The 26570-nt window shown below is 65.7% G+C and overlaps 3 protein-coding genes across 12 annotated transcripts; 1 reads left to right on the forward strand and 2 right to left on the reverse strand.

The window, feature by feature from the left end:
- Window positions 1-146: 146 nt before the first annotated feature.
- KIFC2 (kinesin family member C2) lies at window positions 147-12200 on the reverse strand. Of its 2 annotated transcripts, XM_090040811.1 has the most exons (19): window positions 11971-12200; window positions 10929-11022; window positions 10659-10816; window positions 10148-10403; window positions 9407-9594; window positions 9036-9101; window positions 8593-8730; window positions 7995-8192; window positions 7024-7197; window positions 5979-6126; window positions 5768-5898; window positions 5547-5658; window positions 4875-5056; window positions 2889-2993; window positions 2606-2736; window positions 1746-1869; window positions 1339-1468; window positions 946-1175; window positions 495-752 (listed from the first exon to the last, which is right to left on the reverse strand). In XM_090040811.1, the coding sequence occupies exons 1-19, from the start codon at window positions 12070-12072 to the stop codon at window positions 627-629; spliced, it is 2793 nt and encodes a 930-aa protein (XP_089896937.1). In that variant the 5' UTR covers window positions 12073-12200; the 3' UTR covers window positions 495-626. The 2 variants fall into 2 exon arrangements, with proteins under 2 accessions (XP_089896935.1, XP_089896937.1); XM_090040809.1 differs by having other exon boundaries at window positions 147-752; window positions 946-1468.
- Window positions 12201-12397: 197 nt separating this feature from the next.
- On the reverse strand, window positions 12398-18026 carry LOC149869743 (putative flap endonuclease 1 homolog). Of its 7 annotated transcripts, XM_090040822.1 has the most exons (12): window positions 17781-18026; window positions 17587-17677; window positions 17156-17319; window positions 16947-16992; window positions 16789-16847; window positions 16599-16684; window positions 16239-16375; window positions 15989-16049; window positions 15646-15777; window positions 15133-15282; window positions 14755-14923; window positions 12398-14570 (listed from the first exon to the last, which is right to left on the reverse strand). In XM_090040822.1, the coding sequence occupies exons 1-12, from the start codon at window positions 17860-17862 to the stop codon at window positions 14266-14268; spliced, it is 1482 nt and encodes a 493-aa protein (XP_089896948.1). In that variant the 5' UTR covers window positions 17863-18026; the 3' UTR covers window positions 12398-14265. The 7 variants fall into 7 exon arrangements, with proteins under 7 accessions (XP_089896948.1, XP_089896950.1, XP_089896947.1 ...); XM_090040824.1 differs by lacking the exon at window positions 16789-16847 and having other exon boundaries at window positions 17156-17258; XM_090040821.1 differs by having other exon boundaries at window positions 15133-15279; window positions 16599-16703; window positions 16789-16992; window positions 17156-17258.
- Window positions 18027-18101: 75 nt separating this feature from the next.
- Window positions 18102-21651, forward strand: TMEM276 (transmembrane protein 276). Of its 3 annotated transcripts, XM_090040837.1 has the most exons (5): window positions 18102-18163; window positions 18556-18661; window positions 19595-19853; window positions 20441-20552; window positions 21074-21651. In XM_090040837.1, the coding sequence occupies exons 4-5, from the start codon at window positions 20463-20465 to the stop codon at window positions 21605-21607; spliced, it is 624 nt and encodes a 207-aa protein (XP_089896963.1). In that variant the 5' UTR covers window positions 18102-18163; window positions 18556-18661; window positions 19595-19853; window positions 20441-20462; the 3' UTR covers window positions 21608-21651. The 3 variants fall into 3 exon arrangements, with proteins under 3 accessions (XP_089896963.1, XP_089896965.1, XP_089896962.1); XM_090040839.1 differs by lacking the exon at window positions 18556-18661 and having other exon boundaries at window positions 18119-18163; XM_090040836.1 differs by lacking the exon at window positions 18102-18163 and having other exon boundaries at window positions 18254-18661.
- Window positions 21652-26570: the final 4919 nt, after the last annotated feature.

Consider the following 26570-nt stretch of genomic DNA (forward strand, 5'->3'; position numbering starts at 1 on the left):
AAAGGTGTGAAGGAGACGCACCCCACCCCGTGTGTGTGGTACCTTCCCCCCACCCTCAGCTTCTCACCCCCGTCCAAGTGGGCAGGTCTGGGGGCTAGGGTGGGGGGAGCCCTGGCCCCAGGAAGGCACGGTGCCAGCTCGGGTTGCAAGGGGTCCTCTTTATTCTCCCCGATGCGGTACACAGCAGAGCCCCCCTGCTGCTGGGGGTGGGGGGCTGGGTCCTTGGCATTTGGGGGCACACGAGGCTGCATGTGCATTCAGGCACACATGGGGGGTGGCTCATGGCTCTTGGGCAGAGGGCGGGGGGGGTCTCAAGCCATGGGGGGCAGGTCCCAGCACTGCAAAGGGGGATGCTGAGCTCCCCTAGGCAGGGGTGGGGGGAGCTACAAGGACTGGGGGTGGGCAGGCACCTCACCCCCACCCAGGAGGGAGCAGGGGACAGAGCTGGCCCCCTTCTCCCCCAGCCGGTGGGAGGGACGCAGGTCAGCAGCCCCTGCCCTGCAGCTCCGAGGGCCTGGATGCAGCGGGGGCAACCTGCCCTACTGCCCCTGGGTCTGCCCTATCTGGGGGTTGGGGGTGGCAAGGGGGCAGCAGGAGGGCACCTGATGGCTTCATGGCTGCAGGGCTCAGGCCTCGCCAGGGCCCGAGGGGTCGACACGGCGGGCAGCCGGGCCCAGCTCCACCTTGCAGACGCGCTGGGCAAACTTGAGGGAGCAAACGGTCTCGCCCACGTCCCTCTGCAGAGGTGAGATCTGGGGGCACATGCATGGCACAGGGGTCACAGTTTGGGGGGGCAGGGAAATCCCCTCGTGCCCCCAGGGCCAAGACCCCCTAGTTAGACCCCGGCGGGGCTGGGGTCTCTGCAGCCCGCCTGCCAGGATCCTGCCTGCCTGGGTGGTCTCTGGGCTGGGATGCCCGGCGGGGGCACGGCCCAGCGGCCCCTACCTGCACCATCATGACGGTCTTGTTGCCACGGCCCAGCGAGTCCTGCAGCAGGTAGGTGAGCTTGGAGTTGCGGAAAGGCACGTGGGGCTGCTTGGCGCGCAGCGCCTGGATCACCTCGCCCAGCGCCAGCAGGGACTTGTTGATGCTCTGCGCCTCCTTCAGCCGCTCGCCCTGCGCCCCCGACTTCCACACGCGCTCCGAGCCCGCCAGGTCCACCAGGTTCAGCTTCCCTGCCCGGGCAGCGCGGCGGTCGGGAGCGGGCGCGGGGCAGCGTCCTCGGCTGCCCTGTAAAGCTCCATGCGACGGGGCATCGCCACCCCTCCCGCGCCCCTTTTGCAGCACCCCGGATCCGCCGCGGCTCTGGGTGCCGTGTGCAGGGCAGCTCCGTGGTACCTGAGGTCTTGGTGCCGGTGGAGAGGTCGGTGCCGGTGATGGTGACGGTGAGCAGAGCGTGCGAGCGGGAGCTGCGCTCGTTCATGTTGGTGCAGTGGGTCGCCCGGTTCCTCTTGCCCAGAGCCAGCATCTGCCACCAAGCGCAGCCCGGTTGTGAGCCTGGGGGGCGGGGGGGACCAGGACCCCCTCCCGGGGGGAGCAGCACCAGGCACCCGCTGCGCCGGGCAGGAGCACCCCAAGACGGACCCCCCCTGCCCCCAACACAACGCCCCCTCGTGCCGACTGGCACACCGCAGCCCCTGCTGAGGGTCCAAGGCTTCTCCTACGGGGCACTGACCCCAACCCCGGTGCCTCTAACCCCACCGCTCTGGGGGGCCCCTGGCACCCCCCCCCACCTCCCTGGATACCTTCTTGATCTCACGGATGCCCTGCACCTCCACACAGGTGAGGCCGGGCACGTGGAGCTGCCCGCTGCCGTCGGGGTTCAGCTTGATGTCCAGCCTCTCCTGGGGGTCCTTGCCCAGCAGGTCCCTGTGGGCAGAGAGCAGGGGGCTGAGGCTGGCCCTGCTGGACTGGGACGCCGGTCCGGCGGGGGGTGGGGTGGGGGCTGCCTCTGAGCACCCCCTGCCCAGGCACAGCTCCCTGCACCAGTCCCTGGGGACCAGCTCACGTCCTGCTGAGCCCGACCGGAAGGAGGCACGTGGGCAGGGGGATCCGTCAGCTGCAGCACCCCCCGCCCGGTGACCCCCAAAGACCCCTGTGGCAGAGCACGCCAGTGGGTAAACCCTGTGGCTCCCCGCAGCGGCACCCACAGCCCTCACCCTCACCCGAGAACCACAGAGCTGCGGGGCTGGCAGGGAGCTAGCTGTGGGGGTCACACCCAGCCCCAGCCCAGCCTGAGGCAGCACCAGCCCCATCGAAACCCCTCAGACAAACCCTGTCTCCGACCTTGAAGCCATACAACAGTCGCCCCCAGCAGCCCCAGGCACTGCCCCTGCCCCTGGGGTACATAGGGCCATGGCCACCAACGTCCTGCTGCTGCCAGGGAGGTTGTGGCACTGCAGACCCCAGGCTTGGGGCTCCCCGACCTCTAACCTAAACTTACAGGCACTGGGTCCTGTCCTGCTCTCCAAACCCAGCCTCACTGCACCCCTGCTGCTTCCCAGGGCCCGGGCTTGGGGCCCGATGGGTGCATCTCACACTGAGCGGGCCCCAGGGTGGAGGGGGCACCCCCCAACTTCCAGCTGGGGGTCCCCCCCACCCTTACCGGATGACCTCGTTGTAGATCTCCACCAGGCTGAGGCTCACGGCATACTTGCACAGCCCCTGCTTGGCCTCCATCTCCCGATACAGCGCCTCCAGCGCCCGCTGGTTGATCCCAGGGTCACTGGGGACGCCCTGCCGCAGGGAGAGGGGCTCAGGCGAGGGGATGGGGGTGCCCAGCTTTGCAACCAGGTGTGGCTACATCCCCTGACCCTGACCCCCCAGAGGGGTGGACAGGGCACCCCCCACTCCCTGGGGCCAGGCCCAGAGCACCTCACTGCTCCTACCTCCATGGTGTAGGTCTTGCCAGAGCCCGTCTGCCCGTAGGCGAAGATGCAGACGTTGTAGCCGTTGAGGCAGGACAGGACCAGCGGCTCCATTTCCAGGAAGACCTGAGCGGCACAGAGACGGGGTCAGCGGGGGCCATCAGGGGCTCGGGGCAGTGCGTGTGCTGGCCAGCGGAGCCACGGGGGAGGCGTGAGGGGCGCGGAGCGGGCGTGCCTGGGCCGGGCAGTGAGGCTGGGCGGCGGAGCCGTGGGCTGGGGCAGCGGCTGCGTTGCTGGGGAAGCGAGTTACCTGCTGCCCTGGGCAGGGTGGCGGAGGCGTCTAGGAGGGGCGGCAGGTCCCGTTCCCCGCTGGGCACCTGGAGATCAAGGGGTCATGAAGCACCGCGCGGAAAAGGGACCCACTGCCCATGGGAGCAGGCCGCGGGGGGCACCCGGCCCTGGACCAACATTGAGGGGTCTAGAATGGGTCTGGAAGGCTGCAGATGATCTAGAACATGCAGCTCCATGCGCGCTCGTCCACAGCACCGCCTCTCCAGCCAGCTGGGGACAGGACGAATGTGGCCCTGACGTGTGCGTTTATCTAGAGCAGTGGTGCTCAGCCTTGCAGGCTGCATCAGGCCCCACAGCCCAGCACCATCCCCTCCTGCCAGGATTAGACCCCGGGTCCTGGGTTGTCTCCCCACGGGTCTGGAGGCAGGGCATCAGTGGAGTGGCGGTACGGCTCCGCCACCACCAGATTTTTGGACCCCCGTGGGCTGGATGATGCGGCTCTGCGAGCCAGATGTGGCCTGCAGCTGGAGTGGAGCACCCCTGCTCTAGCACACGGGCAGGCCGCTCCAGACTGGTCTAGAACAGCCCACAGACAGGGATCTCGAGTCCGGCATTGGGCCCACACAATAAGCCGGCCGCCCCCAGGTACGGTCACCCCCAGAGGGACACACGCCCTCAGACACCAGGCCCTAGGACACGCCAGGGAAAGGTGTTTCTGGAACACGCCAGCCAGTCTCTCTCGGCTACTGTCGCACTAATCTAGAAACCGCCACATCTGTGAGCCCCCGCGCCAGCCCAGCGGTGCCCACCCAGAGCCCACAGGCCACGCCGGGCTAGGCTGCCACGCGCCATCTGCCCCTGCTGATCCAGAACCACGGGCCACGTCACCCCAGGCAGACGGCGCTCTGGAACCTGCCCAGCACACAGCTCTAGAGCGCCAGGCTCTGCCCCGCGCATGGCGGTGCCCCTGGCAGCAAAGACACTGCGTCTCCCCCCAGCCCGTTCCAGACTGCTCCCTCCCCAGCTCTGGGACCCCCTGGAGACTCCCTCGGCCCATTCTAGACTGCCCCGGCTCCAGGACAGGGGTGCAACTCCCTGGCAGCAGCAGGGGCATTTCTATTCAGGCAGCCCTTGACTTCATGGCTTATTATCACACCCCTAATTCCTGCTAAACTTTTCACTCCACAGGTATGAAAGACCCTCTGTCTTTTTTAATAGCCGTCAGTGGTTCCCCCTGTATTTGGACCCCTGTTCTAGATGGCCTGGCTGCCCCCGCACCATGCTCCGGCAGGGCCCAAGCCACCTGCCCCAGGCTCTGCCCCCTTCCTTGCCTGCTATAAGAAACCAGAGACTGTGGGCGGTGCCCCCCAGCCCTGCCTCCGCAGCCAAGGCACAACCTGATCCCAGGGCTCCCCATGCAGCACACGCACCCCACAGCCCCCAGGGCCGTGTCCTTGCTCCCCACGCCCAGAGTTGGGCACTGACGGAGGCAGGTGGAGGTATGGGGAGGTTGGAGCTGGGTACCTGCAATGGGTCTCACAAGCCCTGGGGCAGATGGGCAATGCCCCCAGATCCCCCCCCCCACTTCTACAAGGTCCCCATGGCTGGGACTGCGGGGTGGGCACCAGGGCTCCACGCTCACGCCCAGCGAGGCCGCGGCCAGCACCCTTGCCCCGGCCAGGGTCAGGTCAGCAGGGGGCAGGGGTCGGGCGTCACCTCCTCCTGGGTGGCCTGGGGCAGGAAGACCTTGTCCAGCTCGAAGGTGCGCTCCTTGCCCTTGTAGGAGGTCGTGACGCTGCTCTCGCTGCCGGGCTCTGTGCTCACAGCCACACGCGCCTCGCCGGCCTGCTGCTCAGCCCCCGTCACCGGCTTCAGGCGGCACAGCACCCGGATGTTCCCTGGGGCAGGCACCGCGTCACGGGGGCCAGGGCTACCCCAGAGGGTGCAGTGCAGCTGGGGCTCCCCACCCAGCCCACCCCAGGCTGCGGGACACGTGGGGCCCCTGGGAAGCCCTGCCCCTGGAATTGGGCATAGGGGGGCAGCGAGACATTAGCCTCTATGGGGTGGGTGCGGGGTCTCTGCCCCACACCTCACCATGGGGCAGCCCTCACCCCCGGGGGCCCTTTGTGGGGGCATCTGCAGCCCCCACTCTGCCCCCTCCCACCAGAGGTGGGTGCCAGCCCCCATAGCTCCTTGCACCCGCAACAGGGCGGAGCCAGGATGCCTCGGCCCCACACCCACTGCCACTCAGCCAATGAAATGCAAGACAGAAAGTCCTCCCAAGTGGTTATTGGCTCCCCGGTTTCCTCAGAAGGCGAAGTCATCTGCTTAACCCTTTCCTGCCTGCCATGCGCTGCCCTCCCTCGTTGCCCCCAGGCCCCCGGGTACCTTTGAGCTCCACCAGCTGGTCATGGTACTTCCTGCGCAGCAAGACCTCATGCTGGTACTTCTCCCGCAGGTCCTGGTTGGCCTCCGATACCTCGCTGATGGCCGAGCACATCTGGAGGGGGTGGGGATGCCCAGATCAGGGGCAGAAACCAGGGGGGTGCCACCATCCTGGCCCCCAGCCTGTCCCGCCCCAAGGCACGTGGCCCCCCCCGGGGCCTCACCTGCTGCCTGGCCTCCTTGAGGGCGGCCTCATAGAAGTCGGAGAAGCTGCACACCTGGCTGCGCAGGCTGCCATAGTTGGTCCGGATGCTGCGGAGCAGGGGCTGCAGCACAGCCAGGCGCTGGCGCACGCCTGCGGGAGAGCCCATGGGCTGCCTCAGATGTGGCCTGGCCCCACTGCAGAGCCCCGGCCCCTCGCGTACCCCCCAGTACCTGCAAATTGCTGGCGGAGCTGGTCCAGGTGCTGCTCGGAGCACTCCGACGCCTCCTTCACGGCCTCCTCCTTCTGGGCCTCCAGGTGGCTGATCTCCCGCAGCAGCTGCTCGCGCAGCTGGGCCATCTCACGCTCATAGGCCAAAATCTGGGGGGATGGCACGGTCACGGGCTGGGGTGGATGGGGGAGAGGCGGCAGCACTGCAATCACCCCCCACACCCTTCTGACTCCTGCCTCATCCCCAAGATAGAAAACCAACTCCCTAGCAGCAGAAGGAGCATTTCTATTCAGGCAGCCCTTGACTTCACAGCTTATTATCACCCCTGATTCCTGCTAAACTCTTCACTCCACAGGTGTGAATGACCCTCCGTCTTTTTTATTAGCCATCAGCGGTTCCCCCCAATGCTGCTAGCCTCTTTTCTGCAGTCTGGCGAGCTGCTCCCAGTAACGTAGCTCCGATGTTGCTGCCCTGCCGGCTGTCTGTAGCTCTAGCGGGAAATGTCAACTCCAGCATGGAAATGTGGATGGAAATGACTTTCAGGGGAGCTCAGGAATGCTTGATTTTGGTCTATGAATCGGGAGGAGGCATACGTTCGAGTCCGAGGACTCCAGGATGAACGAAACCAACGCCTCCAGATGATCTTCGACTAATGTCTTGAGGGTTTTTTTTTTTATACACACTGTACACTACAGCAAATCAATGCACGTCCCTATAAAGTTTTATGTTCCTTTGCTTCGATCTTAAAGTGAAGAATACAGCCCAAGGCCCCTAGCATAGTAGCAAAGCTTCTTGCTGCTTTTTATCCAAAGAAAAATATGTGTTGTGCAATATGGGAGGATGCCCCACATCATCTGCACCCCTTCCCGTAGTCGCTGGGAGCTCCCACCAACACCCACCCCCAACATCTGCCTCGGTGATCTGGCCACGTATTTGTGCCAGCTCTGGAGGAAAGGGCTCCAAGCTGGGGGATGGCGCTCTCTGCAAGGGGCTGCAGGCTGTGGGGACCTGGCTGTGGGTTCGAAGCCCCCTCCCCAGCCACTCACCTTGTGCTGCAGCCCAGCAGCAACCTCCTCAGAGCCCTGCAGCTGCTCCGTCAGCCGCTGGCACCTCTCGCCCTGGCTGGAGAGCTGCTCCTGCAGCACCCGGTTCCGCTCCTCCGCCTCGGCCAGGGACCGCAGGGTGCTGGGAGACTCCACCTCCACCATCTGGGTCACGTACTGCAGAGGCCAGGAGGAGCGGTGAGGGGCTGGGGGCAGGAAGGTGGGGGGCAGGCTCCTCCCAGATGGGGCCACGGGAGCCCATGCGTGCATGAGAGAGACGGCCCCCTGCTGGAGGAAACTGGGCTGGGTGTGTGTGTGTGTGTGTGTGTGTGTAAGGGGAGCAGGGAGGAACTGACGTGTGTGCACTTGCACAAGAGAGAGTATGTACAGTGGTTTTTAAGCCTCCCCCAGAAGCGCTGGCTCTGGATGGATGGAGCTGGGCTGGGCTAATGCTCCTCCAGCCCCGCAGGGGCCTGGCTGGAGGGTCTCGCCCCCGTGCTCAGGCTCAGCCCAGCACTGCACTGGGGCAAGAAGGGATTTCCCCCTTGCTCAGACTGGTGTGCACTGGGGGGGTTTGCCTTCCTTTGCAGCGGGGACACGGCCTGTGTAGCATCCATGACCCCCCTGGCAGCGGCAGGTTGTTGGGAGCCGCGGCCCTGCTGTATCCTGAGGGCAGGGGCGACTGTGTTGTGCGGCTCTGATGGACACGGGTTGTCTGGGGGGGTTGGACAGCTGCCTCGGGCAGGGCTGGGATGGGATATGACCCCACTGGCCCCTACCAGACTCACAGCTCTGGGACTCCCTGAGTGTGTGGGTGTGTAAAAGAAACCTGGCCCCAGCTGCAGAAACGGGATTGTGCCCTCACCTCTGCTGGGGAGTCTGACTCACTGTGTGCGTGCCTGGCTGTGGCTGTGTGCGTGTGCGTGCATGTATGTGCGTGTGCATGGCCCTCCTCCCCCCCATACCCAGCTGACCTGCACGTCAGGGGCCCGGCTGAGCTGGGCATCCAAGGCCTGTTGCAGGGCACAGAGACGCTCATCCAGCTGCTGAGCCTCCTCCTCCTTGTGCCACTGCAGCGCGTCCACCTGCCCCTCCAGCTGCGCCAGCTGTGCCAGCTTCTGCTGCAGCGACGCCTCCAGGCGCTGCACTTGGCCCCGCAGGTCCTCGTTCTCCTGTGTGGGATGGGGTGGGGAGAGGGGGGACGCATGCCATGTGGTCCATGGGCAGCACCCCCAGCCCTGCAGGGCTCCCCATGTGCCCACCCCACACAGCTGGGCTGCAACGAGCAATAGGATCAGGGCCATGTCCCCTGGAGCCTCCAACAGTGCCAGGAGCCAGAGCCTAGCCCTAAAAAGTCAGGGTCTGGGGTGCAGGATGGGACCGGGGGGTAAGGGTGCAGGTGTCCAGGGGGGAACCAGGGGCCTGAGGTCCAGGCGGGACCAGGGGATAAGGGCACAGGATGGGGCCAAGGGCCCAGGTTGGGACCCGGGTTTTGGGGTCCAGCACCAGCCAGGCCAGCTGGAGACCCCAGAGTGGGGTCGGGGCCGGCCCTGGGGCAGGGTCCGGGCTCACCTTGGCCAGCAGGGCAGAGGGCTGGGCAGACACGGCTGCCAGCTGCTGCAGGAGCCCCTGGGTGACGCCGAGACTCTGCTTCAGCCCCTCGTTCTCCACCGTCAGGTTGTGGATCCGCTTCTCCGAGTCCGTCACCCCCTGCGCGGGGAACAGGGGTCAATGCCTCCTGGGAGCCTGGGGCTTCCCCTGTCCCTGCCCCTCTGTCCCAGGGCCATGGGGGCATCGCTGGAGGGAGCAGGGTCCCTGCGGCTGCCCCATGCCCCAGCCCCTCTTTGTGGTGGCTGGGCCCTGCCAGGGCCCCTGGACCCCCTCTCTCCATCACCGCTCATGGAGGCCCCTGGCAGTGCCGCTGCCCCTCCGGCCCCATCCAGCCCCAGCCCGGGGGGTCTGAGGGAGCCCCCAGCTGGGCTGGGGCGCGGGGTGCGGGCGGGGGGTGTCCTCACCATGCCCGTGCGCAGCCGCGCCAGCTCGTCCTCGCGCTCCTCGATCTGCTGCTTCAGCTCCTGGATCTGCAGGAAGGAGACGGGGCATCAGCCCCATCCAGTGCCCCCGTGGCCCATGGCAGGGCAAGGGTCCAGCTTCACCCCCCATGTGCCAGGGGAGCCGCAGGGCTGGGGGTCCCCGTCCTGCTGCCCATATAGGGGTGACGGGGCTCTGTCCCTCCATGAGTGTGGGGTCCCCACGGAGGAGACCTCCGGAGTCCCGGATGCCCCCCTGGTTCCCTACTCCAGCATGGGGCACGGCGCTGGACCCCCAAGCTCCCCTGGCTGGTGGCACCCTCCTTGCTGGACCCCCACCCCAGCCCCAGCCTCACCTGCAGGTGGAAGCTGCCGGCCAGCTGCTGCTTGTCCTTCTCGCGCTCATCCAGCTCCTGGCGCAGGCCCCGGATCTCCTCGGCCAGCCGGGCACGCTCGCCCTGCAGGGCGCTGATGGACTCCACCAGCTGGTGCAGGCTGGCGGGGGGCGCGGGGGGCGGCGGGCAGGCTGAGGGCACCTTCGTGCCTGGGGTGAGGAGGGGGCGCGCGCTATGGCTTGTGGCGGGAGGGCAGCCCCCTTCCTCCTCCAGGAGCAGGTGCTTGGGGCAGGAAGTCGCAGCCCGAGGCAGAGCCTGCCGGGGACCGAGTTCACCTGCCCCTTAGCAAGGGACGGGGGCGCACGGGGTGGTGCCTGGAGGGCTGCGTGCATGGACGGACACGCGCAAGCACAGCTGTGCGGGGAGACTGGGGGATGGATGGATGAGCGGGGTGGATGTTTGTGTTGGGGGGATGGAGGGAGGAAGGACGGATGGACAGATAAATGAATGGAGGTTGGATGGACAGGCGGACGGGCGGACTGATGGACAGACAGGCATGTTGGATAGATGGATGGATGGACGGACACGCAGCCAGCGGTGGGTGGGCGGATGGCAGAAGGCCAGCAGCGGGCTGTGTGGATGGAGGGATGGATGCAGTGGGGGCAGAGGGCAGCGGGGCGATGGCCGGAGGGGCCACGTGTGGGTGAGGCCGCGTGCCAGGGCCCGGCGGCCACGTGGGTACCAGGGGCCACAGGCACTCACCGCCGCGCAGCGTCTCCAAGGTGCTCTGCTGCTCGCTGATGACGCCCTCCAGGCTGGCGATGAGGCTGAGCGCGTCCTGCTCCCGCTGCCGGGATGCTCGCCGGAGCGAGCGCAGCTGCTGGCGCCGCCGGCTCTCTGCCCGCCGCAGCCGCGCCCGGTACGCGCCCGCCTGCTCCTGCAGCCGCTGCAGGTGCCCGTAGTGCTCCAGGAAGGAGAGCAGGTGCGACAGCACCGCCAGCAGCGGCGACTCGGGCGCCTGGCCGAGCCAGAAGGGATGGAGTCACAGCCAGGCCCAAGCACCGCCCGGAGACTGGGGCCACCGCTCCCTCTGCCACCGACCCACCGGAGGGCCCCGGTGGAGTCCTTTTGCCTCCCCTGGGTGCCTGCCAAGCAGAGCCAGCCCCCTGCCCTGACTGTATGAACCCAGGGCTTGGCCCTGAGGGCAGCAGGACCCCAGGGTCGGGGCCAGCACCGGGAAGGGAGAGTCTGATGGGGACGTGCCCACACTCACCTGCCCGCCGGGAGCCTCCTTCCCCAGGGGGCCGAGCTGCCCACCCCCCATCCCCTGCTTGAGGGCCAGGAACTCAGTGAGCGGGGAGGTGGCGGCTCCATCTGGGCTGTCCCCATCCTCCTCCTCCTCCTCCTCAGCGCTGCTGCTCTCCGAGCTGCCTGGAGAGCAGAGAGGAGCCCATGGGGGTGCCCTGCCCTGCTCTGTGGCACCCCGGTGCCCCGTGACCAGCAGGTCCAGGGCAGGATGCGGCCTGGGAAGCGGGGTACGTACTGTCTAGGTCTGTCAGCTCCGGCCACAGGTCTTCACATGGCGGCCGGCTGCCCTGCAGCCTCCGGGCCGGCTCCGCGGGGGCAGCATCACGGCTCTGTGGTGGTGGGGGGCACCCATCAGCCAGGGGAGACAGGGGGTCTTCCCCCTACCCCCCAGAGGCTGCTGGTACCCCCAGATGGCTCCTGCAGCGCTGGGGGAGATCCCAGGCCCCACCCAGCGGCTGTGCCATGGTGGGAGTCTAGGAGGTGCTGGGGGCTGTCTGGCTCCTGCCATAGGGCCGGGGGGCTGTGATCAGCTGGGGGTGGGGGCTGGACAGACCACGCCCATGTTACACTCCCCCCCACCCCGCACAGACACAGGATAGCACCCTGTGCTCACAGGCACGTGCCTGGTCCTGCTAATGACCTCTAATGAGGAAGGGCATGGTGGGGGGCACGGGCACGGCCGGCTGCGCGTGCGGGTGGAGCAGGCTGCCAGGGAGACAGGCGGATGCACGGTTTCCGTGGCAACGGGCAGTTTGGAAAGGCCATTGCAGGGGGATGCGGCCCGAGCCCCCTGCTGCCGGGTCCCCCCACTCGCTCCGGCCAGGGGGGCACGAGCAAAGCCAGGGGGATGGACTGGGGGCCTGGACGGGGGCCCTGGGCGGCGCACACGGGTGCTGGGGAGCCGCGGGGCGCAGGGTCGGCACTGCTGTCACAAGCTGGGAGCGCTCAGCCTGGCACCGCGGGAGCACCGTGTGTGGGGGAAGCTGTGACCCCCCTTACACACACACACACACACACACACACACACGCTCTCTCTCTCTCTTCTCCCCGCTCCCAGCCCCGTCCCTGGGACACCAATGGCCAGTAGCACAAGCAGGGCCCGATCCTGCTGCGTGGGGTAGAGCTGGGGGCCAAGCCCTGCCAGGGTCTCAGTCCTGCTGGGGGGGGCTTCCCATAGCCGCCTGCCCAGGGCAAACTGGGGTTAACCGGGGATGACCAGGCTGGACTGGAGGTCAGGCCAGAGCACCACCAGCGCCCGGCTACCTGAACCCGCGTACCTGGGGGGGCTCCGGCTCCAGGAGCTGCCCGTCACCCTGGCTGGGCTCCTTGCGGAAGAGGGTGTAGAAGATGTAGACCAGCAGCGAGTAGAAGGCGTACATGGGGCGCCCGCGTGCGGGGCAGGGGCCCAGGCCCCGCCGCCGGCCAGACCCTGGCCTGGCACCCGGGGGCAGAGGGGCTCGAGCCACCTCCCTCTAGCGCTGCAGCATCCTGCCAGCCGGTCCCTCCGCAGTGGCTGGGAGCATGCCCAGTGCAGCCGCCCCTCCTCCTGGCACTGCGGTAGCGAGGATGCCGAGGGCTGGCGGGGTGGGGGAGGCGGCTGGGAGGGGTCCCCGGGCCCCAGCACCCCGGCAGCATCTGGGCAGCCTGGACCGAGCACCGGCTCCCCCAGGACAGACCTGGCCCGGGGACCCAAAAAGCCTTGGGGGGGCCAGGCGCAGTCTGGGGAAGGAGCGGTGCAGATTCACAGCAGCCGGGGAGGACACGGGCCCGTCTCCCCAGCCTCCTACACCCCGATTCCTGCCCTCGGGGTCTGGCACCAAGTGGCAAGTGCAAAGGGCAGAGTTAAGGGTGTGGATCCACCTTTCCTTACCCCACCGGGGTCACGCCTGGCCCGGCCTGGGTGCAAGGGCTGCACGGGCAGGTGCAAGATCCTGTTGCAAGCCGGGGTCCCCACACGCCCGCTGGCTTCTCCACTGCCTCGGCTTCCCCCTGCCCAGCCCCAAAGGAGCAGTCGCCGGGACCCGGGCACGCTGCGGTCTGGGCTGCGCACGGGGGCCGCGGCCCCAGGGAGAAGCTGGGCCAGGGCAGCAGGTGGGGACAGTCCGTGCTCCCAGCTAGACCGTGCAGGGGTCATCGTAGCTCCTGCCGTGCCCCAAACCTCCAGCCCCGCTGGGGCTTCTCCCAGCCAGAGCCCAGGGCTGTCCAGACGGGGCGACACGACCCCCTCACACCTACCCCACAGGGTCCTGGTTGGAGGGTCTTGCCCCCCGCCCAGGCTCAGTCCAGCACCGCACTGGGGCAGGGATTTCCCCCCTGCTCAGACTGGTCTGCACTGGGGAATTTTGCCTTCCTCCACAGCAGGGGCACGGCCTCGGCCTGGGCTCTCTGCAGAGCCCGTGACCCCCCGGCAGCAGCAGGACGTTGGCGGCCGCGGCCCCCCTGCATCCCGGGGGCAGGGGCGAGGCCTGGGGCTGTGTTGGGGGTGACCGCCGTGCGACTCCAAGGTCGCACGTGGGGTTTGTCTGGGGCTGATCCTGCCTCAGGCCGGGCTGAGGCTGGATGTGACGCTGCAGCTCCCTGCCAGCACGCACGGCGCACAGGAGAGACCCAGAGCTTGCAGCGAGGGCGCTCCCGTCCCGCCGCGCTCGGGGCCCTCTGCCGCACGCCGACGGCTTTTCCCGTAGCCGAAGGACTCAGGAAAGCCGGGATTCTGCGACAGGGGCCTGGGGTCTAACGAGACCGGGCACCACCGGGCTAAGTGCCCTCTGCCTCCGCTGGGCGAAGGGGGACGGGCCGCGCAGCCGCCCTCGCTCGGAGGCTGCCCAGAGCCACGGGGGTCTCTGTCCCTGGCGGCACTGCACGGACACGCACCCAGGCTGGTGCCGCCCTGAACCAGGGGTGGCCTGGGTGCGATGCCCCCTGGGCCCCGCTCCGATTTGACCCCTCGGTATTCGGCAGGGACCGTCCCCGGTGCAGTGCCAGGCGTGGGGTTTGGTGCGGGTCGTAGCCCCGGGGGGGAACATCACGGGGCCAAGGCTCTTCCCGGCGGGCATCACGTGTAGCTGTTTTGGGGACGGTCTTGCCCCACAGGCGCCTGCCTCTGACGCGAGTGGTGCTGGGAGCTGCAGCTGCCCGGGGCTGCGCACACATTGACCGACCTCATGCTTGATGAGCCAGGATCGTTAGGGCAGGGGTGGCGGCTCTGCCCAGCCGGCGCCAACTCCTGGCATGAGTCAGACCCCTTGTGCCCTGCCCAGCCCTCAGCATGCCAGCCACTGCCACCAGTCAGTCCAGTCCCCTCAGTGCTAGCTCCCTGGAGCTTGGGGATGGATGCCTCCAGCTCCCCCTCCCCGAGAGCGCGCAGGCTCTGCAGGCCCCAGTGGACCTCGGGGGCAGCTATGGGGTCAGGGCTGAGCCCCCTGGCTGCAGGGGCGATAGACCCCGGCTGGCCCAAGGAACCTCAGGCCACGCTGCATCGTGCGGGTGCCAGGGACTTTATTGCACCAGAGGCAGGTGCCTGGGCCAGGTGCCGCCCTCGTGGGGACAGGGGGCTGCGGGGGCACAAATGGGCTTCACCCTGTGGCTCCAGGAACAAGGTGTGAAGACCCCCCCTCTGCTGCCTGCCCTGCCCTCCTATCTCTGCAACCCCCTGCCAGGGGAGCAGCTCTCTCTCGTGCCTGGGGCCCCCGATCAGACCAAGTCCTCTCTGCTCCACCCACAGCCACGGCCAGTCCCACGGAGGAGCTGCATGCAGGCAGCAGAGCCCCAGCACCCCGGGGATACCAGCCAGGGGCTGCCCGGTGCAGGGGGCCGTGGGTCAGGGCTCCTCTCCCAGCATCTCCTTTTGACGCTTCCTGCTGGACCGGGTGCAGGGCCCCTGCAAGGGCAAAGCAGCCGGGTCAGGCTGGGCAGGGGCAGGTGCCAGCTGGCAGCACCCAGCAAGAGGGGCACCGGGTCCGCCGCAAGCCTGGCAGCAGAGGGGGCCGTGCCGGCCCGGCGTCCCCCCAGCTGCCACCAGGAGCCTGGTGCTGCCCCATACAGGATGCCCGTGCCCCCCTCACCTCTGGCGGGTGCCCACGCTTGCTGGTGGGGAAGAACTCCCCCAGCAGCGGCTGCCGCTCGCACGCTGGGGGCTCGGGCTGCTCCCCCGCCTCCTGGCGCTGCGTCTCCAGCCACCGGTCCAGCCGCCGGCGCACCCGCACCTCGCTGCGGCGGGAGAGAGAGGGCACCCTTGGGGGCAGCAGGGAAGACCCATTTGTGCCCCCGAGCAGACTCACGGGGCAGAAGGGGCCAGGCTGCAGCAGCCCCCAAGCCCAGCCCTGCCCCAGGAGCCCCTGCTCTGGCCACCGCCAGGCTCTGCGCCTGCTCACGGGTGACCACAGGCCAGGGGCAGCTAAGCTCCCGCCCGCGCTGCCCTGCCCTCCTCCGCGGAGCACCACCTGCCTCATGTGCTTCTCGTGGGCGAGGAACCGCACCAGCGCCTCGGGCTTGGGGTCCCGCCACTCCAGCGTGGCCACGTCGGCCACCGCGGGCTGCAGGAACAGGCGGCGAGCTCCTGCCGGGTCCCAGTGCTCGGGCAGCGGGTGCTTCTGCAACAGCCACACATGACAGCACCCCTGCCGCCCCCAGAGAGCTCCACCCATGGCCAAAATGCGCCCAGCTCTGGGGGAGGGCACACAGCCACGCGGGTAAGTACAGCAGGGCTGCAGCCATGTCTAGACTGGACCGGCATGGAGGTGGGGGCGGGAGTCTGGTCAGGGGGCCTGGCAGCCCTGGGGCGTGCAGAGCACCCCAGGGGCACTGCAGCCAGGCCCCGCGGCACAGGTCAGCCATGGAGAGAGCCATCACTGCGGGGGCCGAGGACTAGCCCCAGCCCCCGTCACCCTCCCCAAGCAGCTGCAGCTGCAGCTGGGATGGGGGTCAGTACTGCGCGCCCCCCGCCCTGGCAGTACCTGGGGATCCAAGTGCTGGAGCAGCTGCTCGATGGAGCCGTGCTGCCGCAGCAGACGCAGTGCCTTCTTGGGGCCCAGCCCCCACACCTTCCCGCAGTAGTCACAGCCCAGCAGGATGCACAGGTCCACGAACTGCCTCGGGGGCAGCGCAGGGTTAAGAGGCTGCCCCCCCCCCCCCCCCAAATCCCCTCGCTGCAGCCCCCCAGTGCAGAGAGGTGGTAAAGGAGCCCTGCGCTGGCTCTGCTGTGCACGCATATCCGTCCATCCAGGACACTGTTGGGTCCATGCAGCACCCAGCCCCACGTCCCCCAGTCCCGCGTCCCCAGCACTGCCCTGTACCAACCTGCTCGGGGGTCATGTCCAGCCGCTGCAGCACATGGGGCAGGGAGATCTCCTCCACCTCGCTGCAAGAGCCAAGCAAAGCCCGACCCACAGTCCAATGCCCAATTCCCCAAATCCCCCTCATCTGCACCATGGCCCCTGCCCACCCTGGCTCTCCCCTGCAATCAGAGCCCCCTCCCAGCCTGGTCCTTCCCCCTGTACCCACCCTGGCGCTACCCTGGGCTCCGGTCCCCCCCGCCCCCCCCACTCACCCATTGCCAGTGACGCGCAGATGCCGGAGCAGCCGAGGGCTCCCGAAGGCCAAGGCATCCATGTCCTCTGTGGCTGCGGCCCAGACCAGGCCAGACTTAGCCAGGGCTGCACACGTGGCCTCTGCCTCTGATGGAGCCTGGCGCAGGCACAGAGGGTAGCATTGCCAACGCCAGCTCATGCCTGCACCCGGGACAGCCCACCCGCTGGGCCTTGGCCAGCAGAGCCCCCTGGCCAGAGACCGCAGGGCTGTCCCCACTCCTGAGGGCACAGCTCTGAGCAACAGATGACACTGGTGGCCACGGCAGCTGCCCTGGGGGGCCTTAGACCAGACCCATCCCAGCCCCCTCCCCCCGGGTTACCTGCACGCACGGGACCCCCAGGTAGCCCAGCAGGGTCTTGCAGTCCTCCCTCAAACGCCTCCAGTGGGTTTCAGCCGTGCCAGGGTCTGAGCAAAGCAGAGGGACCTGGGGCTGGGCTGTCGGGGGAGGCTCCTGCTGCCCCCAAGCTGAGCCCCAGCTCCCCCAGCTGCTGCAAGCAGGCAGCACCCACCAGGAAAGACCCCAGCATGGGGGGCAGGGGGAGCTGGCACTGCAGTGGGCACGGAGGTGCTGGGCAAGGCAAGGGCAGGTGAGCAAGAGGCAAAGCCGGAGCAGCTTCACAGTGGCCCCCCGGACCCGGCTGGCTCGGGGCCGCGGTCGCACGGTTACCTGAGGCACCTTGCCTCGCTGCGGCTGCCTCGGCCCGCCGGGCCAGCTGCACGGAGAGGGGCGGTGGTTACAACCCAGACACACCTGCCCCAGCTGCCCCAGGGCCCGCAGCACCCCCTGCTGGCTGGGGCAGAGCCCTGTCCTCACCCCCCATGCAGCTGTGGCTGGGGTGGAGCAAGTGGCTAGATCCCTTCCCCAGCTGTACGCACCACGGGCTGCTTGAGGGCGGGCGCCTGCCCGTCGAACACGAACACCGGCTTGATGCCGCTCTCCAGCAGATGCAGCGTCCGGTAGAACAGCCCCTGCAAGGGACTGCAACACGCAGGCAGCAGCCTGCAGCTCCCGGCTACGCAACCCCCGCAGTGCAACCAGTCTGCGCAGGGGGAAATCCCGTCTTGCCCCAGTGCAACATCAGTGCAGGGGCAAGACCCTCCAGGCAGGACCCTGCGGGGTTGGTGCCAGCAGGAGCACTGGCATAGCCCAGCCCCAGCCCCAGCTCAGCACTCAGCACCTCTGGGGGTCAAACCTCAACACCTGTTGCAGGCGGCCCCAGGCGGACAAGCTCCTGCACCCCAGCCCCAGCTCGGGCACCGGCCGTGGGGCCGGGAGCTAGGGCAGGCCCCAGGCAGGCGGCACTCACCCGATCTCCTCCCTGCGCCGGTTGAGGATGTGTGGCATGGCCGCGCGGAACTGGCACAGGGCGATGGAGGCGTCGAGGGCCAGGGCGCGGCCTGGGGAGCAGGGCAGGTGGGTCATGCCAGGCTGGGCACAGCCTTCCCAGGCGCCCCACTGCAGCACCCCGCGCTACCCCAGGCTGGGGCACGGAGGGCTCACCGCGGTACTGCTGCAAGGGCCACAAGCTCACAGCGTCCGGGGCTTCCTCCCGCACCAGCTCGGCCAGCCTGGTAATGCCCATGGGCGCAGGGATGCAATGGGCTCCAAGGGGGCTGCAGCAGGGATGCAATGGGGCTCCAATGGGCTCCAAGGTGGGGTTGCAGTGGGCTCCAAGGGGCTGCAGCAGGGATGCAATGGGGCTGCAACGAGGCTGGCCCGAGCGGGCCGCCCTGCCCCCGCCTGCGCTACCGCGCGCCCTCCTACCGCCAGGGGCCGCCCGCGCCTCTCCTGCTCCCCCGCGCGCCGCTCTAGCTGCCGTCTCGGTGGCCCTGCCCTTTGTTGCCGGAAGTGCGGCTCCTGGGACAGGGGGCTGCTGAGGCCAGGTCGGGCGGAGCCCTGGGGAGCGGGGGGCAGCCTGTCTATGGGGGAGGGGGGCAGTTTGCCTTTGGGGGAGGGGAGGAGAGGGAAGGGGGGCGGCCTGTCTTTGGGTGCGTCCGCAGGGCTGCCCCGGGTTCTGGTGGCCGGGCCAGCCCCTGTGCTCGGCGCCGGCCGGCCGTGCGGGCTGGGGGCGGTGCCGCACCTTGTCCCCCTGGATTTCGAGGAGTGGAAATGGCGGGTTTGTCTGGGTGGTTTGGACAGGGCTGTTCTGGCCTCGGGCAGGGGTCGCGCTAGGTGCCCTCGGGGGTCGTTCCCGCCTGGGTCATCCTAAGCCTGTGGGCCCGCGGCTGCAGAGCTCCAGGCAGACTCGACGCGGACGTGTGCTGTGTGCCCACAGGGGACGGGACAGGACAGGACAGGGGTGTTGTCTGCTGCTAGGAGGAACGACCAACAAGACCCTTCTGAAGCCCGTTGGTGATTTAATCCCTGGAGCAATTACGGAGGTGAAGTTGTGGGATCTCCACTGCAGGGCTGGACGCACGCTGGTGTAGGACGGTTCGGATGGGGCTGGCCCTTCCTTGAACTGGGGCTGGGCTAGCTGGGACCTCCTGAAGTCCCTGCCAGCCCCACTGCTCTACGAGTCCACTCCCTCCTTTACAACACCCGTCTGTTTTACTTGGACCTGCTCTAAACAAGTCAGACCTATTCAGCTTAGAAAAAGAGACACTTGAGGGGAGAAATGAGACGGGTTTACAAAATAGTGATAAAAAGAAAGTCAGTGGGGATTTATTTACTGAGGGGGGATTGAATAGCAGCCTTCAATTTCCTGCAGGGTGCATCCAAAGAGGATGAAGCTGGACTCTTCTCCATGGGGGCAGGTGACAGGACAAGGAGCAATGGGCTCAGGCTGGAGTAAGGGAAGTTGAGGTTGGATATTAGGAAAAACTCTCATGAGGGGGTGGTAAAGCACTGGGACAGGTTACTCAGAGAGGTGGTGGAGTCTCCATCCATGGAGGTGTTTAAGATCCAGGTAGACAAAGCCTTGGCTTGGGATGATGTAGTTGAGGCTGGTCCTGCTTTGAGCAGGGGGTTGGACTAGATGTGACCTTCTGAGGTCCCTTCAACCCTTGTTTTCTACGATTCTAGCAGAAAACCCTGGTTATCCCCAGGTCACTGTCCCTTTGAGCCTCCACTCTTTGTCACTATGTGATAGGACTTTTAACACATCAGGGGATTTCATGGTCCCAGACCCACCAAGGAAAATATAAACCCCTGTTAGTACTAGGGGCGATTAATGACCGCTATTTGAGAGGAGATTGGGCAAGATGGACCTATGGGCTAGCCCAGGAAATATAGTTGTTATGTTCTTAGTCTTCTCAGGCAGTGGCCCCCGCAACGCTGCTCAGAGCTGTCCTCTTGAACGGTCTCTTTTCCAGAGCAAGGCAACCGCAGCATGCTAAAAATCTGCAGATGGCATCATGTGAGCTCCAGATAGATCTGCTGCACTGTAACATTCTGTTGTCCAGACACTCCCGCCAGCCCCAGGATCAGGTGCTGGCTGGTGAGGTGAATTGGTGGCATTAACAGTTGTGCCCAAAGCAGCTTTTTCCACCCTGCTTGACTCGCAACATACAGCTATTCTTAAGGGGAAGCACCCACCAATGAGGTGTGAAGAGAGCCCAGCCTGGCATCAGGGTGAGTGATGGTCTGGGATGGGGTGGGGGAGGCTGCTACTGGCTCTGTCTGTAGAGCCCAAGGAGCAGGTGCACACACCTCCCTGCAGTTGTTCCACGCCTCTGCCACAGTCCTGTGCTCTGAGCCTGCTGGGTGCACTGTGTTATGAGGTGCTGGCAACATGGCTTGTGCAGTTTGGGGCCTGAGATCTATATCCTACAGGCCAGACCAGTTGAGGGTAGGAGTGCTTTCCTGGAGGCACTGCTGGTCTGGGGAGCACCCTTCTGATGGCTGTGCCTGTCAAGGTGCTTCCCTGAGGTGCCGCCAGTTTCAGACCCTGAGGAATCAATCTGGGCCGGGGTAGGGGAGAGGTGGGTAGTCCATGTTGTCTGGGATCTGGGGGCAGCCCGCTGCAGCTGCTTCCGAGTTACCAGAGTCGTAGGCTGGTAGCAGGGAGTTTTCCCTGTGTTGGACTTTGGACCCTGACACATGATATCCAGTGCCCAGGAGCTGTGAGTGCGGGTGCAGCCTGGCTCAGGAAACCCTGGAGAGTGCTGGGACCCCCTTGGGCTAGAGAACACCCCCAAGCCACCCCCTCTGCTTTGCAGGGTCCATCCATCCTGTGCCTCGATGGCTGGCAAGTCCAGTGAGTGGAGCTCCGTTCTCTCCAACACCGTCCTGTGTGCTGTCTCTCTGAGCTCGGCTGTACGGACTAGCGAGGTAAGAGCAGTCCCCTGGGCACTCGCAGACAGTCTGGGGTTTATTTGCTCTGGAATGACCCTGTCAGCTGTTCCTAGCCGCATTAAAGAAGCATTGCCAGCACAAAAAAAGCTGGCCCAAGTCCACTGTCCATCTGGCCTCGGTCCCATCTGGTGGCCCCATATTGCATTCAGAGTGGTCCTTTGCCAGGGATCAGAGGGCTCCCTGAAGGTGAGGCCCCTGATTGATCGATCCCTTGGCAGCAGCTGCTTCAAATAAAAGGCCTTTTACAAATGTGGGAAAGGAGGCGGCGTGGGGTAGCACTGCCAGCAGCACGGCTGGTGCTTGGAACAGAGGCAGATGCCTGGGCTCGAACCTGCTCTGGCTGGCATTTTTAGAGGGCTGGAGAGGTATCCGGGAGGGCTGGCACCTGTGTTGCCTCCATGCTGCAGTTCACGGGATAGAGCCCCTTGCTTACCTGGAGCTGTCTCTTCCCCGTCACCATAGGATGCTTCTGAGCCTTTGCCTCCATGTGCCCGCAGGTGAACCGTGGAGCTGCAGCTGGGTTTCTCCTCCAGGCGCTGGCAGCACTACTGGGAGCAGCTGGGGCCCTCTGGCCGTCCCTGGGGCTTAGCCTGGAAGCGGACTCCCCACCCAACTCCTGGGTTTCCACAGTGGTCGGCCTTCCTCTTGTGGCCTTCGGCTTCCACTGGCTGAATGGTGACCATGCCACGGCCGACCTGCTCTTGGGCGGGGCACTGCTGCTGGCCGCCGGCTCTGGCTACCTCACCGAGGAAGGCAGGGCCGTGGTGGCCCAGTCCGTCGCCTTGGTGACCGCTGTCACCATCCTCATCCTCTCCGTGTTCACCACCAATGCTTGCGGTGTGCTGGGCAGCCTGGCGCTGGGCGCTGCTGGCCTGCTGTCTGGGGCAGGGCTGGACAGTCTGCCCCTGCTTGCGGAGGAAGATGCTGTCTGCTACCTCTTGGCAGCAGGCAGCCTGGCCCTGCAGCAAGCTCTCTGCATCCAGCACCGTGACCTGGAGCAGGAGGCTCAGGGGCAGCTCTCTGCCTGGTAGTCGCAGCTGTCATCCTGCAACATGACCAAGACCTGCTCCGCTCAGTGGAAGGCTGTGTCCTGGCTTGTAGACAGCGGCGTTACAACATGCACATCCCTGCAGCTCACGAGATTTGGGACCAGTGTGTGATGGGGCTGAAGCTCAGGGAGCCCTGCTTCAGGCCGGGGGGAGGATGCCAGAGACCAGGTCCTGGTGGTTCCCCACAGCTGCCCTTGGGGGAGCAGGAGATTGTTGTACTGCTCCTGTGAAAGCTTCTGACTTGCCCTGGGCCTCTGAGCTCAATGCAGGGGCTGTGAAGCCAACTCTGGGAGCTCTTGTGCAGGCCCCGCCTTCCAGGGACAACCTGGACGTTGGGCCCAAGGGTCGTTGCCTGCTGCCGTTGGTCAGCACCAGACGAGGGAACCAGAGGAGCCTGCAGCCCTTGGCCGGGGCCAACACAGAGGCAGGGACTGCTCCGGTCCATCCACATGCCCCAATGCTGGGGTGCCTGCTGGGGGGGGCACAGCCAAGCCAAGCAGTTCTGGTTGGCAGGTCTCTCCCAGATGTAAAGCACTCTTGGAGCAGGCAGGCATTGGCGGGGGAGAGTTTGCAGGCATTAAACTTAGGATTCCCATGATTTTTTTTTCCAGCTGTCTCCAACTCAGCTGGTCTGAAAACACCTTCATACCTGGCATGCGGCAGCTTTGTTTTCCCCAGCACCTCAGGTCCTGGGACTCTGCCCTGTGTGGCCTCTCCCACTGGGGCACAGCCCTGCGTTAGCCCTCGTAGTAGTGGCCTGACTGCCCATTGATGCTGGTGCAGAAATATTGGTTTCTAGTTAGTGCCTTCACTTGGACATGGGGAACAAGCCACAGGGGACCCTGACCCTCATAGGGGGACCTAAAGGGCATGTGCCTGGGTTACTGCACTGTGGTGATGCCCCCTGGGAGGCAGTTGCCAGAGTATCCAACCTTTCTCCGGTGTCTCTGTTGGGGCTTGCCAAGCTGGGTCTGCCGTGAAAAACCCATGGTGGCCAGAGCGCTGAGGCCAAAGGGCCCAGAGCAATGTGAGCGCAGAAATCTGATCCCAGGTGCCCCCAGCACCTGGGGGCTGTGTCCCTTCTCCAGCTGCAGGAGAGGATTGTAGGCAGCGTGGGGATTTGGTGTGGCAGCATCCAGGCCCGTGCCCTGCAGCCACAGCACCTCCTGCTGCTCCTCAGTCATCTGCTACCCCCAGGGTCCTCCTCTGCCCTGGCCTGCCAGGCAGCCTGGGATTGGTGTAATATCCCACAGAATCAGGCTGTTCCTCCTTCCCCGTAGTGGAGGAGCTGGAGCAGCATCTGGCAGGGATCAGCGTCAGGCCTTGTAGCTGCAAGACTCCTCTCTCCCTGCGCACCATTGGGGCCCAGCCCCGCTCCCGCCCCAGCAGCTCATACTGATCAGGGGTGGTGCCAGCCCTGTGCTCAGCTGGTTCCTTCCTGGCATGTCAATTCCAGTGCTAGCCTCATCCTGCAGTTTCATCAGCCAGGAGTGCCTGCCTGCAGGCAGGGCCTGTCCCTCTCCTTTTGTGGGATAACCTGCCTGTTCCCTGACTGTCCCCATATCCCTTCTGGTTGGCGTCCCTGCTAGGTTCCCACAGGTCTCCCTGGGCACTAGGCAGGATTGCTCCCTTCCCCTGGGGCTGAGGCCTTTCCTGGCTGGGCCAGTCCCTGGCCAGGATTTCCCAGGTCATGCAGCTCCCAGACCAGTTTGGCTCTGGACAGAACCTGCTCGGTTGCAGGTGAGGGGGGTGCTGGGTTATGGGCCAGTGTGACTAGCCTGTGCTCTTTCAGGGGGGCTGTCAGGTTAGTTCAGCCTGTGGAAGAGCTCCCGCATTTCACCCACCTCATTCATTCGCATCATGGTAGCCTCAACGGGGGCAGGCCCTAGCAGCTGGGCAGAGCTGTCCCTTTTGTCACACCAGGGAAACAGGCCCAGAGCCATACTTGTGAGTGGGCACTAGGGCTGGGGTAGGAGCTGGGGGTGTGCCTAGGTGGGCTCCATGCCCTCCTTATCCACCCTTTGCTCCATGCCTGGGGATGACAGAGCCAGGGGCTGGGCATGGAGCAGTCCCTCTGCCCAAGGGCCTGGCTCTGGCTTGACCCCCCAGCCCCTTCCTGAGCTGGGCTCAGGCCCTGCTCAATCCTTTGGGCAGCTGCTTGCCAGGCTCTGGTTCCAGGCTGTTGCTCCCCTGAGGTTCCTGGGCAGCTTCTCCATAGGCCATGCCCCTCCTGCAGAGGAAGGCAAAACCCCCCAGTGCACACCAGTCTCAGCAGGGGAGAAATCCCTTCCTGCCCAGTGCAGTGTGGGGCTGAGCCTGAGCGTGGGGGTAAGACCTTCCAGTCAGGACCCTCAAGTCCCACCCCCAGGCTTCTCTTCCCCAGGCTAAATACCTCGGCTCTTCCAGCCTGTCCTCATCAGTCGTGGCTCCCAGGCCCCTGATCTTTTTTTGCCTCCCTGCTCTGGACTCTGCACCCTCTCCATGTCCCTGGTGAGCAGGGCCCAGCCCAGACCCAGGGCTCCAGGGATGGCCTCCCCAGGCCTGGACCGAGCTGGGAATTGGCACCTTGGATGTGCAGGTGCCCCAGCTGTTTATGCAGCCCAGGAGCTGCCGGCTCCTGTTCGGGTGCTGCTCCACAGTCATGTATCTGGCTCTGCTGAACCTGGGGCTTGAGAACACGCTGGAGGCCCAGCTGCCTGGAGAACAGAGCAGGGAGGGAAGGGGGGGCTCTCCATCACTGGGGGTGTTCACAGAGAGGGTATGCAGCCACAGGGTGGAGGGCAACTCAGCGCCTCCAGGCATCTGCGTGCCTGAGCCAAAGCTGTGGCCAGGAGCAGCCTCCCCTGCCCACTGCCTCCACTTCCTGCCAGGTAAATAGCAATTAGGCTGTGCCACCCACTCCTGACCCGGGCCTCTGGGGAGAGGTCCTCATCACCCTCCTTTGGGCCAGCCTGGCAGGTACGTGTCACTGACCCCATTGTGTAGGCAGACTGAGTCACGACAGGAGGAAGTACCCTGGATGTGACAGTGGTGAAGTCGGGAGGGGCATGTATGACCTGGATGCAGTGACCGCAGTGTGATGCCTGTTTCTTGGGTGCTGCATGCTCCTTTGTGTTTGCCCGGCATGGCCAGCTCCCCATGGGGCAGGTGCAGGCACTAGGGTCCCAGCAGCCCTCCCCTTGCCCTGGGCTCTGGGGAATCTTGCCCATGTGAACACTGGTCTGTGCAGCGAACAAGCCAAGGGGGAAACAGGCCCAGAGAGATGAAGGGATGTGGCCAAGGTTGTCCAGCAAGACTGTAGCAGAAGCATCCCCCTACCCAGATGCAGCTGCTTCTGGGGCAGGTGCTCCCGCCCAGCCAGGCCAGGTTTGCAGGGCCCAGGAGGGCTGCTGCAGCTCTTGGCTCAAGCACTGGGGTCTTTGTCCAGATCCTGGCGAGGGCAGATGATTCCCTGTGCCAGCCACACGTGTACATGCAGCAGCACACACACCACAGCACGCCCACCAGCTCTCCTATACACACCATCACACACGCTGGTGCACACACAGCCCTCCTACACACACAACACATGCATGGCCCTTGTGCACACCCTCCAGCACACATGCAGCTCTTTTATACACGCACACCAGCACACATTGGTACACACATGCAGCCCTCCACACACACACTGGTGCGCACACAGACCTCCTACATGCACATGCCAGCACACACGTAACTTGCCTGCTTACACACATCAGTATACACAGCCCTCGCATGCATACACACAGTCCTCGTGCACCTCCACACATATGGCCAATATGTACGGAGCCATGACACATGACCCTCACCCTACTGGCACGTGACCCTCATACACGCATGAACACATGGCTCTCCTACTCACATGGCTGTTACAAGCATGCAGGCAGCGCTCATGGACACGCATGGAGCCCCCAAAGGAGACTCCATGTGTGAACATGCGTGTACCCAGAAAGAAAGTGGACGGTGTGCCAGGCATGGTGGAACTCACCTTTCCCAGAAGCAGAGCCCATAGCACCCCCAGAGAAGGGCTCCATGGCTGGGGCAGGCACTGAGAGCCCCAGCAGCTCGCAGCAACATCACCCCCCTGCTCCAGGGACTGGTGGGAGATAGAAATGCCTGGCCCCCTGCACTGGCTGGGGTGGAGTTTGCTCCAGGGCCTGCTGGGCTCTGCTTTCCTTCCTTGGGAGAAAGGGCTTGGACACGTGCATGGAGGAAAGGGGCATCGGTGGCTCTGGGGCAGGGAGCAAGGGGCATAGCCTCTGTATCAGTCCTGCCTGGACCTCAGTGCTGGAGGCTGTAGGGAAAGAGAAACGGGAAAACCCTGCTCGGACCCGGTCACTCCCTGCAGCCTCCACTCCCTGCCCTGTGGGACACAGGGGATGCAGCAGGATGGACCTGGGTCTGCCCCAGTTCATAGCAGCTCTGACATCCTTTAAATAAGCCTCCTTGCTGGACTGGGCAAGGTTTCCAGCCCACTTGGCAGCAGCCTGGACAGGAGGCCCGTCCTCGGCCAAGCCCTCCAAGTGCCTGGACCATCAGAGCAGCACTAGGGGATGCTCTGGGCTGGATTCAAGGCTCTGGGCCAGTCGGAGCCCTGGGGACCAGCACCTGCCTTTGCACCGGCATCATGGCACCGGGCCTGAGCCCCGTGGCCCCCACCCTGTCTCTCCTTCTTTGCACCAAAGGCCCTTCTTCCTCCGAGGTGGAGTTTCACAGCAGGGGGTGGGGATTCCTGTCCTGCACCCCCCACCAGGAGCAGGGATATCCCCAACCCTGCCACTTCAGAGCAGCGTGTGGCCTGCTCCGTCCCTGCGCCAGCTGGCAGGGGGTGACTTGCCCCGGACCTGCTCTGCCCAGGGCTGGGATGCAGAGCCCAGCTGGGGACGGGGAGCTGCGAGAGCAGGGAAGGCCAGGCCCAGGGACTGGG

This window comes from Crocodylus siamensis, chromosome 3 (genome assembly GCF_052110815.1).
Source record: "Crocodylus siamensis isolate JL-2025a chromosome 3, ASM5211081v1, whole genome shotgun sequence".
Taxonomy (NCBI): domain Eukaryota; kingdom Metazoa; phylum Chordata; order Crocodylia; family Crocodylidae; genus Crocodylus; species Crocodylus siamensis.